General features: G+C 44.8%; 1 protein-coding gene across 2 annotated transcripts in view; it reads left to right on the top strand.

The window, feature by feature from the left end:
* PCNX2 (pecanex 2) overlaps positions 1 to 19,636 on the top strand; it is a 288,644-nt gene that overhangs the window by 225,700 nt on the left and 43,308 nt on the right. For both annotated transcript variants that reach the window (XM_032312937.1, XM_032312936.1), the window contains exons 24-25: positions 6,961 to 7,019; positions 10,990 to 11,205. In XM_032312937.1, coding sequence (XP_032168828.1) covers positions 6,961 to 7,019; positions 10,990 to 11,205 — 275 coding nt within the window. The remainder of the gene's footprint in view (positions 1 to 6,960; positions 7,020 to 10,989; positions 11,206 to 19,636) is intronic.

The raw sequence follows: 19,636 nt of genomic DNA, 5'->3' as shown, positions 1-19,636 counted from the left end.
CTTTCAAAACTGTGTGCCTTTTACTTGCTTTTCTTATCTCAGTGCCCTGGTGAGAACTTTAGCACTGTGTTGAATAAGAGTTATTAAAGTGGACATATTTGTATTCTTCTCAGTCATATGGGGGAAGCATTCAGTCTTTCACCATTAAGTGTGATGTTAGCTACAACTCTTTAGTAGATGTCTTTATCAAGTGAAGAAGTTCCTTTCTATTCCCATTTTTCTGAATATTTTTTTAAAGATTTTATTTATTTATTTGACAGACAGAGATCACAAGTAGGCAGAGAGGCAGGCAGAGAGAGAGAGGAGGAAGCAGGCTCTCCGCTGAGCAGAGAGCCCGATGTAGGGCTTGATCCCAGGACTCTGAGATCATGACCTGAGCTGAAGGCAGAGGCTTTAACCCACTGAGCCACCCAGGTGCCCCCCTGAATATTTTTTTTTTAGTTGTGAATCAGTCAACTACTTTTTTCTGCACAAATTGACACAATCATGTGATTTTTTTTCTTCTTTAGCCTGTCAGTATGATGGATTACATTGACTGATTTTCATATGCTAAACCAGACTTAAACTCCTGGAATTTGTCTGTAGTTTTACTGTTTCTTTATTCTATCTTTGCCAAGCTTTAGTATCAGGGTAATACTAGTTTCTTAAAATAAATTGGGATTGTCTCTTCCTCTTGCAATTTCTGGAGATGAATGTGTATAACAGGTGTTTGTTCTTTTTTAAACATGTGTTAGAATTCTCTGGTAAAAGCATCAGTGCTTGAGTATTTGTTTTATTTTTTATTCATTTATTTTGTTTATTTGTTTATTTAGTTTATTTATTTTATTTTATTGTTTTACTTGAGGAGTTTTTAGATTACCAATTGAATTTCCTTAATAGGTAGAGGGCTATTCAAATGATCTATTTCCTAACAGGTAAGTTGTAGCAACTAGTGATTTTTGAGGAATTGGTCCGTTTCATCTACATTATAAAATTTATGCATACAAAATTATTTGTAGTTTCCCTTTATCCCTTTGATATCTTCAGTGTTGGCAATATATTGGTAACTTGTGTTCTGTCTCTCTCTTTCTCTTTTGGAGGGTGGTGTGCAGGTCAGGCTTGCTAGAGATTTGTCAACTTAATTGACATTTTCAAAAAACTGGTTCTCTATGTTTTTCTCAATTTTTTATTTTGTTTTCAATTTCACTGATTTTTATTCCTTACTTTTTTCCTTATGCTTTCTTTGGGTTTCTTTTGCTCCTCTTTTTCTAGATTCTTGAGGTGGAAAATTAAATTAATTTGAGACTTTTCCTCTTCTGTTATGTATGTACTTAGTGAATTTTCGCTACTGATTTAGCTGTATTGATATGTATTGATTCACCAGTATTGATATGTTCTGTTTTCATTTTCTTTCAGTTTAATTCATTTTCATTGCCACTGAAACTTTATCATTGAAACGAGTTATTTAGAATTGTGTTGTTTGGGACACCTTGATGGTGAAGTTGGTTGAGCATCCAATCCTTGGTTTCTGCTCAGGTCATGATCCCAGGGTCGTGGGATTGAGCCTCACCTTGGGCTCTGTGCTCAGCATGGAGTCTTCTTGGATTCTCCTTCCCTCTCCCTCTGTCCTTCCACTTCATGGTTGCATGTGGTCTCTCTCTAAAATAAATTAATCTTAAAGAAAAAAAAAAGAAAATAATTGTATTGTTTAGTTTGCAACTGTTTGAATATTTTCTTGTTATCTTTCAGTTATTGATTTCTAGTTTGAGTTCATTATGGCTGGAAAATACACTTGGCATTATTTCAGTTTTTAAAAATTTGTTGAGATAATTTTATGTTCCCAGTTATGTTCTGCCTTGGTATATGCTTGACTGTGATGTGTCTTGGTGTGAGCTTCCTTGAGTTTATCACCAGTTTCTCCTCTTCTTATGGAACTCTGATGACCAGAATGTTAAATCTTTTGTCAATAATCCCACAGGTGTCTGAGACTGTTTATGCTATTTCAATCTATTTTCTCTCCTTTATTCAGATTATTTATCTATTGTTCTGTCTTCCAGTTCATTAATTCGTTTCTCTATCTCTGTCATTTTGGAACTGAGTCCTTCCTTTGAGGTTTTTATTTTGCACATATATTTTGCATTATTTGTATTTGCTTCTATTGTATATTTTTACTTAGAAAATTTCTATTTGGTTCTTGTTTCTTCTATTTCCTTGCTGACTTTCTATTTTTTTGGTTGAGATTCTATTTTTTCCTTTGTTCCAAAAGTATTCTTAGTTGCTTATTGAAGAATTTTATGAACACTAATTCCAAATCTTTGTCAGATAATTCTCTCATTTCTGTTATCTCAGTGTGGCACCCATTAATTGTCATTTTTTACTCTGAGATCTTCTTGCTTTGCATTATGACAAGTAATTTTCTATTGAAATCTGGACAGGATTCTGGGTACTATGTTATGAGACTCTTAATATTATTTCAGCCTTCTGTTTTAACTGGCTTTCACTGACACTACTCAGCATTGCTTAGTTACCTTCAGGTGGGGTTAGAAATCAAAGCCCAGGCCATCAAAGGTGGCTGCATTGACAAAGACCCTCCCACCTTTTTTTTTTTTTTAAAAGATTTATTTATGTGAAAGAGAGGGAGTGCACAAGTGGGAGGGGCAGGGGGAGAAAGAATCCGAAGCAGCCCCACAGGGCTCCATCTCATAGCCCTGAGATCATGGCTTGCACCAAAAGCAAGAGCTGGATGCTTACCCGACTGTGTTACCCAGCCACCCAAAAGACCTCCCACCTTTAGTTTGGGATCCCAAACAGCGAATCCCTAAGGTACTGGGAACCAGAACTAGACGATATCTCCCATATGGTAGCAAGGTTGGCAGTTCCTGAATGTCTGTCCTCAGGCAGAGCCCACGATGCCAGCTGTACAACCCTATGCCCTCGGGAAGTTTCTCTCCTGCCAAGTCATGTGAGGCACATGGTGACCCAGCTGCCAGAAGAGCAGCGCTGGCTTAGAGAGAACCAGTATGTCAGTGGCAGCAAAAATTAAAGATGCGAAACAAACCTGAAGGAACCTTGTGTCTATATCCAGTTAAAGAGGTGACAGCGTCCTTCTATTTCAGCTCTAGCTACCTTCTTTTGTCTAGATTTTTCTAAGGCCATCCTGTCCCATGAATCGAACAACAATCCATCCATAACTCCGTTCTGGGTTTGCTGTATGAACAGACACCCATCAGACTTCTGATTTTAGCCAGTCACACTTCCCCATCGAAAGAAAAACAGGAATAATTCTCCCATAAATAGTCTGTGTGTGCTGACAAATGGGAATTTGAAGCAGTATAATTAAATTGCTGTTAAATTATTTAAGTGCCTCCGGTAAAACTGTGTAAGAGAGAAGATGCTTGACTTAGGGAGACATATCAGGAGGTGAGAAAGCAAAATTTGAAGGGCGGAAACTAGTGTAGTTATTTGCATTCCACATTAACATAAGGGAAGATACTTTGGAGTAAGTCAACCTATCCGGAAAGGCCTATGGCTAGACTGTTGGCCTGTGGCCCTCAGGGCAATGTTGCCTAGCAATGAACAAGGACTTGCCAGGCAGGTGCTGGGAAGAGTACGTGCAGAGAGACATACACCTAACATGTACCAGCATTCTGTACCCCCCTGGAGACTGGGGCGTGAGATACAAGCCCCCATTTTCTCTTTGAGCAAACAGAATTGATGTTTATGCAATCGGACAGTTAAGGCAGAAATCCAATTACTGAGCTCATTAGCACCTTTGAGTGGTAAGCACCAAATGTAGGGGAGGAAAGCACTGGAGAAAAGCTCAAATGACCTGGTACGGCTGACAGTTCACCTTCTTAGAGAGTCTGGTGGAGAGCCAGAGGCCCTGAGGTACCCAGGCAGCTTGGCTTAGTTATTGCTGATCAAATTTAGCACTCTGCATCCAATAGCCTTTTGAAAAGATAGCTTTCCAGTTAACATAGTTTTAGAAGGTGTTTTAATTCCCCAAGGAGTATAGTAAATGAATTTCTTTTGGCTCAGCCCCACTTTAAAAATTGTTTATTCTGCTGCTAAAAATTCCATTTGTCCTAGGTCTTCAGGTGAAATTAAAATTCCATTTAGGGACTTCTTATGCCAACATGGGATTTCAGCCTTCATTAGAAAGAATTTTGTTGTTTGCTGTATTTTTTGCCACCCTGGGCTCTTTTACTTTCAAAGCTGATCTGAGGGTATTTGGAAGGAAAACTGAAGCAATAGTAGAACAGAGTGGTGGGGCTAACAGCGTTTTTGAGAAGCAGCCAAATAGTTCTTCTCTCCAGTCCCACAAAGCTCAAACAGGATCTCACCTAGATGCTTCTCAAGTATCTGAAACAGATGGAAAAGGAGAATACTTTTTTTCTTAGCTCCATATAAATATATATTTTTTAAAGATTTTATTTATTTATTTGACAGACAGAGATCACAAGTAGGCAGAGAGGCAGGCAGAGAGAAGAGGAAGCAGGCTCCCCACTGAGCAGAGAGCCCGATGCGGGGCTCGATCCCAGGACCCTGAGATCATGACCTGAGCTGAAGGCAGAGGCTTTAACCTACTGAGCCACCCAGGCTCCCCTATTTTTTTTTTTTTTAAATCTCTCTGATTCCCAAGAGACAAGTTCACAACAGATTCCTGCATTCTGAGATTTCTTCTTAAGCACCATATCTACTAAGGAGTGCCTGCCATTTATTAAATCACACTCGGGATGTCAATGATCACCTTTAACTCTAAGTTGGAAGTTGGTGGCGGCCAGTCTCTTTTCTTCTTAGTCATGAGAGAAGAATTAACATTAGAAACAGCATTATTTTGGGCCCTTTACTTATTCATGCTAGTTGTGAGCAAAGGTGTGTCTTCATGCTACTCAGGGTCTGCAGTGAGAGGGCAGATATAATCAAATAATCACAAAAAGAAATATACGACATGGTAGAGTCAGCCCACCAGGTTCAAATCCTGACTCCACATTTATGTGTGGTTTGGGGACTGTAGTTAATTTCACTGTGGCTCTAGTTCCTACTTGGAGGAAATGGGTATAATAATAATACCTACCCACAAAGGTAGTTGTAAGGATATGATGTGTTAGCTCACGTGAAGTACTTACACAGAGACGTGTTACAGGACTATTAGCTGTCATCACTGTTAGTAATATTAACTATGACAGGCTCCCCACAGGAGAGGTGTGATGTGTGAAGGAGCATATGACATGAGTCTCACCTAGAGCAGGTGTCAGGAAGGCTTCCCTGAGAGCGATACTGGGGCCAGACTTGAAGCACTAGAGGAGTCTGTCAGGAAGGCAGACGGGGTAGAAAGGACTCCAAGTAGAGGGAGGACGCCAGAGTCACAAAAGGTGCCAGGGAAGGCATGGTGACAGGAATAGGAGGTCAGGGCACGCTGCAGACATAGAAAAAGGCTAGCGTGGTTGGAGCAGAGAAAGGAAAGATGGGTCAGACATGCGAAAGATCAGTTTTTCCACAAATGTGAAGAGGACCCTCATTATTGTTCAAACTTGTACGTAAGCCTGTATTCGATGGTATATTTCTAGTGAAAGCCTTTCTTAATGGCTTTGGTTTAACCATGTGAAATTACCATCTTTGTACATCATGAACAGTTAAATATTCAAGGTCATGTGGTTGAAGTCAGTCTCCTATTTCATCCTTCAAAGGGTGTTGAGACCACCACTGAAGATCTGAAACAAAAAGACACAGAATGCCTGGGCAGCACCGTGGTTAAGCGTCTGCCTTCAGCTCAGGTCATGATCCTGGGGTCTTGGGGTTGAGCCCCACGCTGGGCTCCCAGCTTAGTGGGGAATGTGCTTCTCCCTCTCCCTCTGCTTCTCCATCTGCCTCTCTCTCTGTCTCTCCCCCTGCTTGTGCTCTCTCTAACTCCCTCTTTCAAATAAATAAATTAAAAAAAATCTTTAGGGGCACCTGGGTGGCTCGGTGGGTTAAAGCCTCTGCCTTCGGCTCAGGTCATGATCTCAGGGTCCTGGGATCGAGCCCCGCATCGGGGAGGAGCCTGCTTCCTCCACTCTCTCTCTCTGCCTGCCTGTCTGCCTACTTGTGATCTCTGTCTAATAAATAAATAAAATCTTAAAAAAAAACTTTAAAAGATTAAAAAATATAAATAAAAAGACAAAGCAAGTCAGGCACAGTCTCTCTGAGCAGAGCTATTGCACTTATAATGTGTTTCTGGGACACATGAAGGTCAAGGATGGCTGAAGTATTAGGGCAGAAGCGGGTTGATAGCATGGGCACAGACAGTTCCTTGGGGAAACACTGTTGATCAGTCACCCCTCAGAATTCTGGAGTGAGTCCGCCCACACTGGCTGTCTTCAGAAGCAAGGGGCCACATGGGTTGGCTGGTTTACTTGAGGCTCTGAATGGAGGTGAGTTGTCATAATCGGAGAGATTTAAAACTGGTTCTGATGGCCGTTTGTCACCGTGGCTGCAGACAATCTGTCATCTTCTAGTTGGTAAGAACCAATTTCATTCTTGTGCTTCAACGGAAGAGAGGCCTGGAAGAATGCGCCCAGCGCTCGAAAGCAAGTGGTGGTGATGCTGATCGCTCACCAGTTTTCTGGGATCAGTTGGAACAGAAAGATGCCTGTGTGGGTACCGCTTTTAAAATCAGAAGGCGAGTGACATTCCATCGGCAATCCAAGTGCTTGCTTTCATTTTATGGACCTGGTGCTCTAACTTGATAAGGCACAAGGCCGGTCTCCCAATCCTGAGATGTCATCATCTCTCCCCTCCCTGGGTTTCTTGTAATTTTCCCTCTCTTCCTTATCGTGAGACCCCTCTCCCTTCCTGCAGCATGTCCTATAGGAGCGATCCCCCTCATTGGTGAGCTCCACGCCCCCTGCCTTCTCCACTACACAGCCAGTTCCGCAAACCAACTCTCTCTCCTCCGTAGTGTTCTACTTGTGACCTTCTACCCTCTGTGCCCCCTTCTAGTACACGGCGTGTGGATAATTCCAACACGAGACTGGTGGTCCAAATTGAAAAGGATCCAGGTAAGCAAATACCTTCCTTCTTACTCTTTAAATTCCTTATTTATTCCCTTATATAGATGGCTTCTTCAATCCAAATGGGGGAAATGAGTACTCACTCTTTTTAGTCACTGGAAATATGTCTGGGTAATGAATATGCTGGCCAGAAAAATGAAATGATACCAACAGACAGAGCAAGCCTCCTGACTGGGTTTGGAAATACTCTTCTCTGTTACCTAGACTTGCTATGGTCCCTGTTCAGTCTAAAGTGACTGTCAGTGAGGACATCTTAGTTTGTGTGTGTGGCAAAAGGCAAATATGGATTCTAAACCTTATTACTGGTCTTGTAGCAAAAAAAAAAAAAATTTGTCGTCAGCCTTACGATGTTCTCAACAGCAAACCATTCCTGCATGTAGGGCCCTGTAGTCTTCAGAAACTTCGTTCAACATTAAGCTGTGGAAGGACTTACCTGCTAGGAAATTATTTTACTTTTTGCTTTCTCCATTCTGTTACATTTTTAACCATTCTACCTTTTTTCCTCATATCAGAATTCAGAGTTAACTCTTCTCTATTTTTATCCACCTCACTCTCGGCTGTGCCGAAGGTTTTGTCTAGGAGGAGTGGTATCATGTCACTATCTACATCTGAATTGCATGTACACGATTACTTTGAACTCGTAATTAGAGATGGTAAAATACCTGGAGAGACAGGCTTATTTTTTGTTGACCTAATCGGTACAATGTGGGGGTGCGGGGGGCCGGGTAGGCTACGAGTGTCTCTGATGCGCAGCCCTGGGACTCTGTGACATTGCAGGGCCGCCGACACGAGGCGTACGGACAGAGTCACGAGTGCGTCTTCCCTCCAGTTATTCATGATCGTTGTCTCATTTTAATGCAGTTATGCGGCTCCATGGTCAAGGTGTTCTTTCTACAAAGACTCCACTTTGGTGGTTGAAATTGTTTTTGTTTTAGCTAAATATCGAACAGTTTGGAGAATTAAGCAAAAATTCTCTCATCCAGGCCTTCCCTTTAAAAGTGGCAGAGACTCCGAAGTAATCTCTGATTAGGGTCTCGGGATGCGTGCGGATTCATCATGGGACACGCATCAAAGGGAGGGTCTGGCAGGCTTCTTCTGCACAGAAGACTGAGCATGCTGGTACTTCAGGAGACTGCGTGACATGACTCAGCCCACAGAACCGTCTGTTTCTCCCCGTTAATCACAATCAGGCTATAAGTGCACTAATTTCAATTCAGCCTTCAACTGCTGTGGGTGCTCAGCGAGGATAGTCATAGTTGATGGCGTCATCTTAGATTTCTTACAGGTGGACCAGTGCTCTTCCTTACATAGGAAGGGGCTAGTTTTCACCTTCCTGCACCCCCAGTCATGCTCCCTTTCCCTAAGGTCCGGACCAGGGACAGCTCTACTCAGACATGCAGCCCTTACCTGGACTTCCCCCGACGTTGCCTCCACTCCAATAGACCCATCTAGAAGGATTTCTTCCTTGGGGCGGCTCTGCTTCTCCGACTTTCCAGAGCCAGAAGTTCACTCCCAAACATAAGAGGCCCCTAAAATAAGAGTACTGAAAGTAAACTTTTCCCTCAGACCCTCCTGACACTTCCTCCACGCGTGAGACCACCGAGCAGGAGGACATCTGGGTTTATCCAGTTTTCTCTTTAAAGTGTGTTTTGTCCTTCACTGTGACAGATCTGATAGAGGGAATGGGAGGGGGATTAAAGGAAAGATACCATAACCCCCAATCCCATGCCCCCCACCCTTCCATCTCCTTTCCTGTACCCCTCCTTCACTCCTCTCTCGGTATTACCATCCACCCAGTCAGAACAGCTATAATTAAACAAGCAAGCAGGCGGCTGCTAACAATGCCGAGTCTTGGTAAAGATGAGGAAGAGCTAGAACTCTCAGTCACGCAGCTGGAGGGGAAGCAAACGTGGTACAGCCACTTTGGAGAACGGCAGCCCCACTCCTAGGTATTTACGCAAGAGAAACCCAAACTTACGTTCCTATAAACTTCTGCTTATGAATATTTTTGGTGGATTTCCTCCTAATCACTAAAACTGGAACCAACCCAAATTTCCTCCAGCGGATAAATGGATAAACAGGCTCTAGTGCATGCATACCACGGAATACTACGCAGCACTGAAACAGAGCAGACTGCTGGGTACAGCCACATGCGTGAATCTCAAATGCATCTTTCTAATCAGTGGTTGTGTGAAGATGCATTTATTAAACTCATAGGATTGCACATTAAAAAAGATAACGTTTACTCCACATAAATTATCCCTCCATAAATCTGAATTATATATATAATTTAGAAGCGGTAAATGACATCTATATATCTATGTGTATATAATATATAAAAACCTGAATTTGTCTATAGTACATAAAACTAGCAGTAATCATTTATATTTATATGTAGCATATATGTGTGTGTATATCCACACACATGTGCACGCATGTGCATGCACGCACACACACACACACACACACACACACTTATGAATTGATGCTGTTTATTGTCTCTATGCCTCAATGACTTTGATTTCACAAAGCCCCGGGAGTTACTTGACAGGTGTGTCCTTAAAAACAGAATTCTCTTAAAGAAGCTGTAGGACCTATGGTGTTATCCATGATTCAACAGACATTTAGTTAGTTCCTTTTGTGCGTTAGGACTTCCGCCAGGGTTGGGACAGAGAAGTAAGCAGATTCAGACATAGATCTGTCTTCCTTCATGTCTCGTCTTCTGCACTTCATTTTCTCCACTGGATTGGAGAAATCAAATGCAAATCAAATACCCAGATATACACAAAAACCGAAAGTCAGATTCTAACTGTAGCAGGTGCTTCGGAGTAGAGGATCACGGTGCTGTGAACCTGTAATAGGGGATTTGGCCCAGCAAAGTGGTCAGTGGAGGCTTCCCTGAAGTAGCCATTAAGATGAGATCCGAAGAACAGAAAGTGTGCAAAAGCCAGAGAAGAGTGGAAGAGCAACCTGGGCAGAAAGATTGGTGTCTACAAGGGTCTGGGTGAGAAGGGCTTATGAGTCCCTCCACTGGAAGAAGTTCTCTGCTGAGCGTTAAGTGAGAAGGGAGGAGGATACTTGTGTGAAGAGAGGATGGAGATTGGAATAGGGAGCAGATCCCACCGGCCTCTTGTGTGTCCATATATCCGAGGTTTGCTCCTAGCTTATACCTACAACTGTCCCAGCTTATACCCGGGAATAATAAATTATATGGGATCCTCTTATAGGTGATGTGAAGAGGCCTTATTTCTATTTTAAGAGCATTGAAAAACCACTAAAGACTAGAAATAATGCTGAGGGGGTCCTAGAGAGAGCATTCAACTTCTCAAGTCAAAAAGCTCATTCCGGCTGTGGTGTAGGGAGTAGTTGAGGCAACAGGGGTCCCAGTAAAGATACACCAGGGAGTCATAGGACTAGTGTGGCTGTCCACTTGAGAAATAATTCACCTTGCAATAAGGTAGACATAATGCAAATGAGGAAGGGTAGAAAGATGTAAAAGATATCGAAGAAAGTAAAATTGAGAGGCCAGCATGTGAAGGAGTGGGAACAGAGATCCTGGGTTATGGTTGTCTGGGTACTGGTACCATTTCCTGAAATGGGCAACAGAAGGGGGGCTTGACCCAGGCACGTTGGAGGTGAGGAGCATTTGGGACATACCAGAGCAGATGTTAAGTAAACAAGTAGGTACACAGGTCTAGAGCTTAGACAAGAGACCTCAGAGGTATGAATTTGTAAGTCATCTGCATTAAAACATTAATTTAATCAATTTGTGTAGACGAGACTGCCCAGAAAGAAGAGAAAGGTAAAAAAAAATAAGAGGGTTTCACAAAGTCAACAAAAATGGGCAAAGTATCTACAAAGCCTGATATACCCTTGATCAAACGACAACTCATCGTTTCCCAGATCTGAGTGCATAGGGGTAAGTACCCACTGATTGTATTTCTTGTTCTGTCTTTAGGGAGTGATGACAACAATCTTAATTCCATCTTTTATGAGCACCTGACGCGGGCCCTGCAGGAGTCCCTGTGTGGAGACTTAGTTCTTGGTCGATGGGGTAACTACAGCTCTGGCGATTGCTTTATTTTGGCCTCCGACTACCTCAATGCTTTTGTTCACCTGATTGAAATTGGAAATGGTCTTGTCACCTTTCAGCTTCGAGGACTGGAATTTCGAGGTAAGAATCTCTTCATTGTGGAAGTTGTTGGAGGCCAGTTGCCTAAATTAGTTCTCGTGCAAAGCTTTCATGAGAAGTCTCCGTGAGGGGAAGAATAGATTGTGGGGGGAGAGGGAGCTGCTTACAACCGCCCTCATTTATGTATTCTGGTGTAGACCCATCCCGGCCATCTGAGGGAGTAATGAGGTGAACCGTACCGTCTGGTGAAAACCTTTGGCATGGCAAGTCAGAACTTTGGTTTAATCCTTCTAGAAAAAACTCAGATGTGCCAGGAGGACATGGAGCGTGCACGGGCTCCACCTGGGGTCAGCCAGACCTGAAACAGAAGCTGCTTCTGGGGTTTCAGGTGTTGAGGCCTGCATGGGGTCATCGTTCTGTGTCTGAGCCTTTTGTCTTCAACTGTACGATGAGAAGAGAATGGCGGCCTCTTAAAGTTGCTCGACTTAGATGAGATCATGTGTTTGCGGGCACGGTGGGGATGCTTATTGCTTGCGGTTACAGAGTTGACCCGTTCTTGAAAGCGTGACCCCAGTTTTCCTGTTAATCTGCCCCCGGGGCCGAGTGGGGAGTGGGCAGGGATTAGCACAACATATGTGCTCAGGGGCCCTTCTCCTGTGTTCTTTGGTTATTCCCTCATTCGGTCCATGTTTTTCCAAAACCTCCTCTTGTCTGGCCAAGTTCTAATTGCGGCGGTGCCATGGGCATGTGAATCAAAAGACTCCTACTCTTGTGGCATTGACCTTCAGTGGGACATGTGGAAAACAATAAACAAATGAGAAAATGAACACAATGGTGGAAAGTTCTATGAAAGAAGTAAATCATGTGTTTGTGACCGTGATCACCACAGAGGGCGGGGCTGGGGGCTGCTACATTAGATGGGGCGGCCAGGGAAGGCGGCCAAGGAGAAGGATGGTGCAGGCTGGGGGCTTCTCTGGATGAGCGGGGAACCCTGACGTGACCAGAGCAAACCAGCAGGCCGGCCGCAGGCTGGCACGGGGGTTGGGGGGAGCCCAGGCACGTGTGGCCTCCCAACCGGGATGAGGGGCTGCATTTATTCTCTGCATAATGGGGAGCCGTTTAGGGGATCTTGGAGTCACCCAAGCAGGGGAGGAAGGGGGAAGCAGAGGAGTGCTAGGAGATTTGGACGTGGACAGGGCTGGGCTCAGCAGCATTGGGGGATGCGGGAGAGAGGAGGCTCGACATTCCAGGTGGGGCACGTGGGTGGACAGAGGTGCCTTTACTGAGACTGGGAAGCCTGGAGGTGAACAGCACTTTTGGGTTTGGGAATGTAACCAAGGGCTCCATGTTGGATATTTAAATGGACTTTTAAATGCTGTTGACTCGCAGGACGCCTGGGTGGCTCAGTTGGTTAAGCAGCTGCCTTCGGCTCGGGTCATGATCCCAGCGTCCTGGGATCGAGTCCCACATCGGGCTCCTTGCTCGGCAGGGAGCCTGCTTCTCCCTCTGCCTCTGCTGCCACTCTGCCTGCCTGTGCTCTCTCTCTCTGACAAATAAATAAAATCTTAAAAAAAGAAAATAAATGCCGACTCGTATAAGAGGATCTGTCAAGCGGCTAATTGGACTTAAGGGCCTTATATTCATTCACTCAGAAGACATTTAGCAAGCACTGGGCTGGGTGCTGTGAGTAGAGACATGCCGGGCCCCACCTTAAGGAGCTTGGAGCCTTGCTGACAAGAGACACATACTGAGCAATGAGCATCACGGCAGTGCCATGCGTGGGGCGCCATGGGGACCAGAGACGAGGCTTCAGACTAGGCTCTGGGTCAGCTCGGCAGAGGAGAGGCTGCAGCTGGAGGGGAGGGTGGGCACGTGATGATAAAAGGGCCAAACGTAGCCATTTGGGGTTTCCAGGTGGTTTGGGAGAAAGGGGTCCCAGAAAATGCTGGAAAGATGAGTAAGAGCCAGGTCATCACCCTCCACAACCTCACAGTGACGAAAACGCACCTTTTAGCCAAGAACAAATTGCCATCATTTTATATCTTTAACACAGTTTCCTAACATTTTAACCAAGCATTTTGGTTCTAAGCTTTAGTCTTGTGACTATCCATTACTTTTATTAGAATTCCTAAATAACTCTGTACCATATATATGTGTGAATGTGCACGCATGTGTGCGTGTGTGTAAATACATGCGCACACACACACACATATAGATATATATATTTTAGAATGGTGGGTTCTCTGGTTTAAGCATGTAATTCTATGCATCCTTACAAATTTTAAGAATCGAATTCGGGGAACTTACTTTGGAAAACATTACTGGGCCAAGGGAGTAGGGATCCAATTCTGCACAATGAACAGAGAAGCCGTGTTTCCCTGAAATTATGCCCAAATGCCAGAAAATGCCACAGGGGGTGGTGCAATAATGCAACAGCCTTGTCCATTTTGAGAGCTTTTGAGTTTTCCTGGAATTCAAAGGAGAATTTTTAAAGTGAGCCCCATTGACCCTGAATTAGAGCTTCTATCACAAGTGCCACGGGGCTTCCATTCTGCTGGTGAACTAACTGACCCTTGAGTTTCCAGACTTCCAAGTTACCTGGATGTTGGAAGCATGCAGAACCTTACCTGTGAACTTTGCAGACCATGAACAGGCGTTCTTCTTAACCCGTCGCCCTGAGCGTTAGGGCTTCGCCTCATACCATTTTGGAGAGTGAAACCAACCATCAAAAACATAATGGCTTAGCACAACAAGGATATTTCTTCCTCACTGCCATGTGGGTGGCTGGTGGTTCTTCTGCTGGGCTCACCCTGGGTTTCTCGGGCGGCTGCATTCAGCTGGGAGATGAACCAGGCTGGAAGGTCTGAGGGCCACATCCGGAGCTGGCTGCCAACTCGGGCCTGTGGCTGTCCTCCCCGTGCCGCTCAGTGTCTAGTGGGCTGGACTAGGTGTGGTCTGGGTGGTCTTGGTGTTCCGAAGAGGGGAATGTGGCCACCGTGAGGCCCTTTATGGCCAGTCTCTGAGACAGGCACCGTGTCACTCCCATCATGTCCTGTTGGCCAGTCATCCCCAAGGACGGCTCCAATTTGTGTGGTGGAAAGTAGCCCTGTCATACAGCATGAGTCACTGGGGGCCAGTCTTGGAACTACACATCAGGTTCCCGAAGCTGCCTCAGGTGAAACCCAGAACATGGCTCAGAACCAACACACCAACTGTTGTGTTCGGTGAGACCGCCCAGGAGGGTCTCCTACGTGGTTTTTCTTCCTCCTGCCCACCACAGGAGAAATGGAACCTGCCTATAAGAATGGCCTAAGCCTACTAATGATGTCTTGGGAACAAAACGTCAGTTAACCTGCCCGATACCACTCACTCCTGTACAATACGTTTTCTTTGACCTAGTTCTACCATAGACTGGAACACAATGCTATTAAGAGAGCAGGACAAAAACCCAAGTTATGCTGTATTTGCAGGCAGGATCCAGCGGACCTAAAAGGACTCTTCCTTTTTATATCTTTTTGCAATATTTATTACAGTATTCCCAGGGAAGACCTTGTTTTCTTTCTCCTCCTGGAATATTTTTCCAAGATATCCCTTCAGTGTTTCACTTTTTTCTCCAGTTTCCTATATTCCCAAATAGCTGTCTTTTTTTCGGTCAAATGTGACCTACTTCATTATGACCTGGGGCAGTCCAAATCCAGCTGTGCTCCCTTTCTGAAGCACACTGAAGCTGTCAGTGGAAGTGTGCACCGCTCATGGCACAGACCAAGTCTAGGAAATGAACAGCACATGCCGGAGGAAGAGGGAAGACAACCTCCCATGACTGGGGAGCAGGAAGCCCACCTGTCCATTTCTCACTGCAAGGGATGCAGCTGTATCCATAGTAGTTTTTAATTGCAAGCAGCAGAAATCAACTCTAATGAACTTAACCAGGAGGAGGGTTTATTGGAAGACATTGCACAGGGCACAGACTTTCTGAGAAGGCTGGAAAAGCAGGCTTAGTGATTCTAAGTCAAGAGCCATGTCTAAAATCACGCCGTAGCACTGATCCCATGAAGCGGTCACATCTTGGCAGGGAGGAGGGGGGACATGGGCGCTGCCCTCACTTTATTGACACCGTGATCCTGGACGCTGCTGCTGCCCCTGCTACCCCCTGAATCTGGATGAAGAGTCTCTGCTGCCACCACCCCACCCCCCTTACAGAATACGTCCCAAGCACCTGCTTCTTTTTGTCACCAGCACATTAGTCAAAGTCTCGGGTGCAGCTCATGGATGAAGCAGAGACCACATGCCTATGCTCTAGATGCAAGGGAGGCTGGGAAAGAGGGTGTCTTTTCCAAACACAATTCTCAGTTCCCAGAGCAGGAGATGACCACTGCCTCTTTCCAGGACTCACCATATGAGTACATTGGTTGAAGTCATCCTAGCTGTTGTCATGGTTAAGTCTCAAATCTCCATGACTGACACAACAGAGGCTTATTTTTGTACTCACGTAGAATCTGATCAGTGAGAAGAGTGGTGGAGGTCGGGGATGGTTCCCTTCCACACCGTCAAGGGTCCTGGCCAATGGAAGCTTTGCTTAGTCCCTACACATTGCTTTTGAGGTCACTCTGTGCTTCAGCATCAAGGTGGCAGGGAGTGGAGACTTGCCTAAAAGGTTGCTTTGGGACAGGCCTGTACCTGTAATATATCATCTACTCTTCTATTCTATTGTTTAGAAACGACATAGCTGGCTGTAAGAGAAACTAGAAGATGTTGTCTAGCTGAGTAGCCAGGAGAAAGAGTAAAAGTAAAAAGTTCATGAACAGTTGGCTGGTTTGGCTTCTGGGTAATTTTCCAAATATGCTGTAGAGATTTAGATCCTGGATAGCCCAGAAAATGATTAAGGTCCATGACATATATATATATTTTTTTCTGTTGGCTGGTACTGTAGGGAACAATTGAAACCAGTTCAAACCAAGAATACAAATAAGGAAGCTGCATTTTTCGGTCCTACTCCTTTTGGCTCACACATCCCAGAATAGAAATAAATTCTATATTTGTTAAAGAAATGGGATGGTGGTACCTTTGCTGCTCTTGGGTTTATGAGTATTACTTGCATCTGCCTCACCAAGGAGCCTCTCAGGAAACCATTCAAAACTTGACAGATTAAGCATTGGCTTTAAATCAAAGTCAAGGTAACAGATAACACACTTTAGAAGGTCCACAGTGTGAGGGGCACCGAGTTCAAGGTTTTTCAAAAGAAATGAAATCCATTGGATTTTAAGTCCATTTAACCATCACTGTAGGTGGATATAGAAACATGGAAAAGCGAGGATTGATTATCTGTTCAATCCATTTCTGTTCTCCTTTAGTCATCCAGGTGACCCAGGCTGATGGGTTCATCCATTCCTGTTAGAAGGGGAGATGATTGAGGACTCACGGTGCTGTGAACAAGAGAAGCCAGGCTACTTGAAAATACTTGAAATAAAGAGGGAGAGAACCAAGAGTAGGAGCCAAAAGTAAGAGGCACTGGAGGGAGTCTCTTATGACATGAATGTGAACTCCGAGCTAAGGAGAGAGCACCAGCCTGTGAAGATGACACCTACGGTCAGAACTGCCACAGTCCCATCACTTCCTCCCAGTTAACACATGGGAAAGTGAGGAGCCAGGAGGTGAATACGTTCTGCAGGCTCACAGCTAGTTAGTGCTGGAACTAGGCAGGCTCACAGCTACTTAGTGCTGGAACTAGGCAGGCTCACAGCTACTTAGTGCTGGAACTAGGCAGGCTCACAGCTACTTAGTGCTGGAACTAGGCAAACCCATGTGACTCTCTAGCTCTTAACCAGAATTTCTCTTTCTATATTACCATTTTACCTTCTTCCTTCCTTTCTCCTTTTGGATATTTGTTTGGATTTGTATTGTAATGCTTATTTAGTTTGCAAACACTAAGTAACTGGGTAAAATGCCTTCAGTCACTGGCACATCCTTTCAGAAGTTCCACATTATTTTTCTAGTAGCCCACCCCCCAAAAAAAGGCAACCAAAAGGTATTTAAGATATCAAGCTACTTAACAGAGCATCACAGGTGACTTGCCCTCTCAGATTCTGGACTCATCATTGGATGAGTGATCTCTAAGTTCCTAGTGTATTTCCAGCTCGACAAGCCATCAAGTCAGGAGGTATAAAGTACTTCCACCATATGATGCAGTTGCAGGAAAGTTAAATGTGTCCTCTCTGCTGGACTCGAAGTATAATTTTCTCAGAGGGAGTAGGTGTTATTGGTGGACATCCCAGTCTTGAGACCATGGCTGTGAACTTCCTGCTAATACGGTGCCACACAGGGAAGGTCAGCACCCCAGAGCATCAGTGCACCAGATGATGATGGGCCTGGGCAGTGAAGCAGAGTGGAAGGATTTCAGGCAAAGGGAAGAGGAGGCTTGCTGTGATGGCGAGTGATAGAATCCCAAGGGCTGGGAGAATGGAATCCATAGTAGCTCATTGACAGTAACAGGAGAGGAGGGGGAACATATGGCCCAGACGCAGTTAAGAGATGGGTGTGAGGACGGAAGAATGGATGGAGTGGCAGCAATCCAGTCGGCCAGTATGAAGAAGCCACAAGAGGTTAGGTATCATGATTTTAAAGGAAGACATGTTAAGGTTGCTCGTGTTTCTCCCTAAGCCACATGCAGCCTCATGGGTGCAGGTAGAGAATGGCAGAGTTAGCCTTAAGCGGGATTGAGACCGAGTTGACTGAGTGCCATAAGGTAAACCAAGGACAAGGGAACTGACAGCGTGTACAAGGGTGTGATGATGACAGCAATGGCCAGCCATGGAATGCCACCTGGGGTGGGGGGAAGTAAGGGTATGAGAGAGGTGAGGAACAGGACCTGGTGGTGGACTTTCTGGATCCAGGAAATGTACGTCAGCATTGTTGAAGTTGTAGTGTTAGAGGAAATGAGCTAGAAAGACAGGAGGTGGTCGCTGGAGAGCAGTAGCTTTGAAACTAACACTCACAGGGGGACACAGTCTTTGGTAATCACAGCTTAGGGTCTTGGCCATGGAGATGAGTGGCTGAGGTTGAGTGGAAGATGAGATCATTAGATGAGTGGGAGTCGGGGCTCAGGATGCTGGAAGGAGCATCTCTGTGGATCCTGAAATCTCCAAGAGAGGTGGCCAGAGGTATGCTGGAGAGTGCCAGTGATCCTGGGCCAGAATCTCCACGGACTTGGAATTACCTAGAAGGCTCTGGAAGGAGGCAACAAGGGAGAATGGTGCAGTGAGTATGGTAACTGTGAGTTATTATAAGTAGACAGAGAGAATGGCCTGAGAGCATCCCTGAGAAGCAAGAGGACATATTCCAACCTCCTCTGACCGGGGCACCCGAGGAGTGTGGGAAAACAATGAGCCCCACTCCAGAGAGCTGCAGAAGGGACAGGGAGAGGCAGCTTTCCAAAAGGGCACCAAGGAGAGGAGGAGAACGTGCCAGTAAGTTGAGGAATGGATCATGAGTCCCCGAGGGCACGGTGAAAGGATCTCAAGAGTTTGTGGCCTGGGTGGAAGTCGGATTAAATTCGGGTCAGAAAACGTGGTTTATCCAGTGCTATGGAAATGACGCTATAGGGGGTCCTGGGCTCCTCTTGGCAGATGACGTGAACTGCCATAAAGCAGTGTTCTCTCCAGGGTGATGAAGCGGATCCTATCATCATCTAACGCCGGGTCACACGCAGCAGGTTCACAAGCAGCAGGGCCACACGCAGGGAAGTTCTGGGGCTGCTGAGATGGGCTTTAGTTACGCATGCAGCTTCCATTAGCCTCATTAATACAGACGGGACCACTACGTTTTTATCATAGCAAGATCAGTTTTCCAGAAATCTTCTTAGGGGAGGGCTTAGGAAATCTTAAGGAGTCATTTGATCAAGTGGCGTTTTGGAAACCCGTGTCAGTAATGCACAATGTTATGTGGACATTCACCTTTTCTATTAGTTGTCTAACTCTCGTTTCCTGTCGATTTATTCTTTTCTCAGTATTTCTTTAGGATGAATGATACTGTATTTGTATATATATTTTATGTTTTATATATACATTTCCATGGGATCAAATACCTCCAGTGTTTGCTCGTAACAGTAGTTCAAACAAGAAACCACAACCAATAGAGTTTACTTTGTCCTCTTATTTAGAACAAAGTCATGATGAAAATTATGGTTTGTTTTGATCTATATCATGAATCTTGGGGATCAGGATGTGGCCATGGTGTTGGTCATGTGGCCACATGTGGTAGGTGGTCAATAAAGGTTTCTTGATAATAAAATCACAATTCATAATTTTAAAACCAAAGCTTATTTTCAGTATTCCTGCAAAGCTTATAGATGCAGTTCTTTATTCCTGAAGGCTGTGAAATACCCTTGCTGTTAGACTGGGAGGCTCTCAAAGGCTGAGACCCCTTGTCTTATTCATGTCCCTCTCCTGGTGTGTTGACTGACTCATGTAGGATGCCC

Source organism: Mustela erminea, chromosome 14 (assembly GCF_009829155.1).
Source record: "Mustela erminea isolate mMusErm1 chromosome 14, mMusErm1.Pri, whole genome shotgun sequence".
Lineage (NCBI taxonomy): Eukaryota > Metazoa > Chordata > Mammalia > Carnivora > Mustelidae > Mustela > Mustela erminea.
Note: the sequence above shows the minus strand (reverse complement) of the source record. Positions and strands in the feature narration are given on the sequence as shown.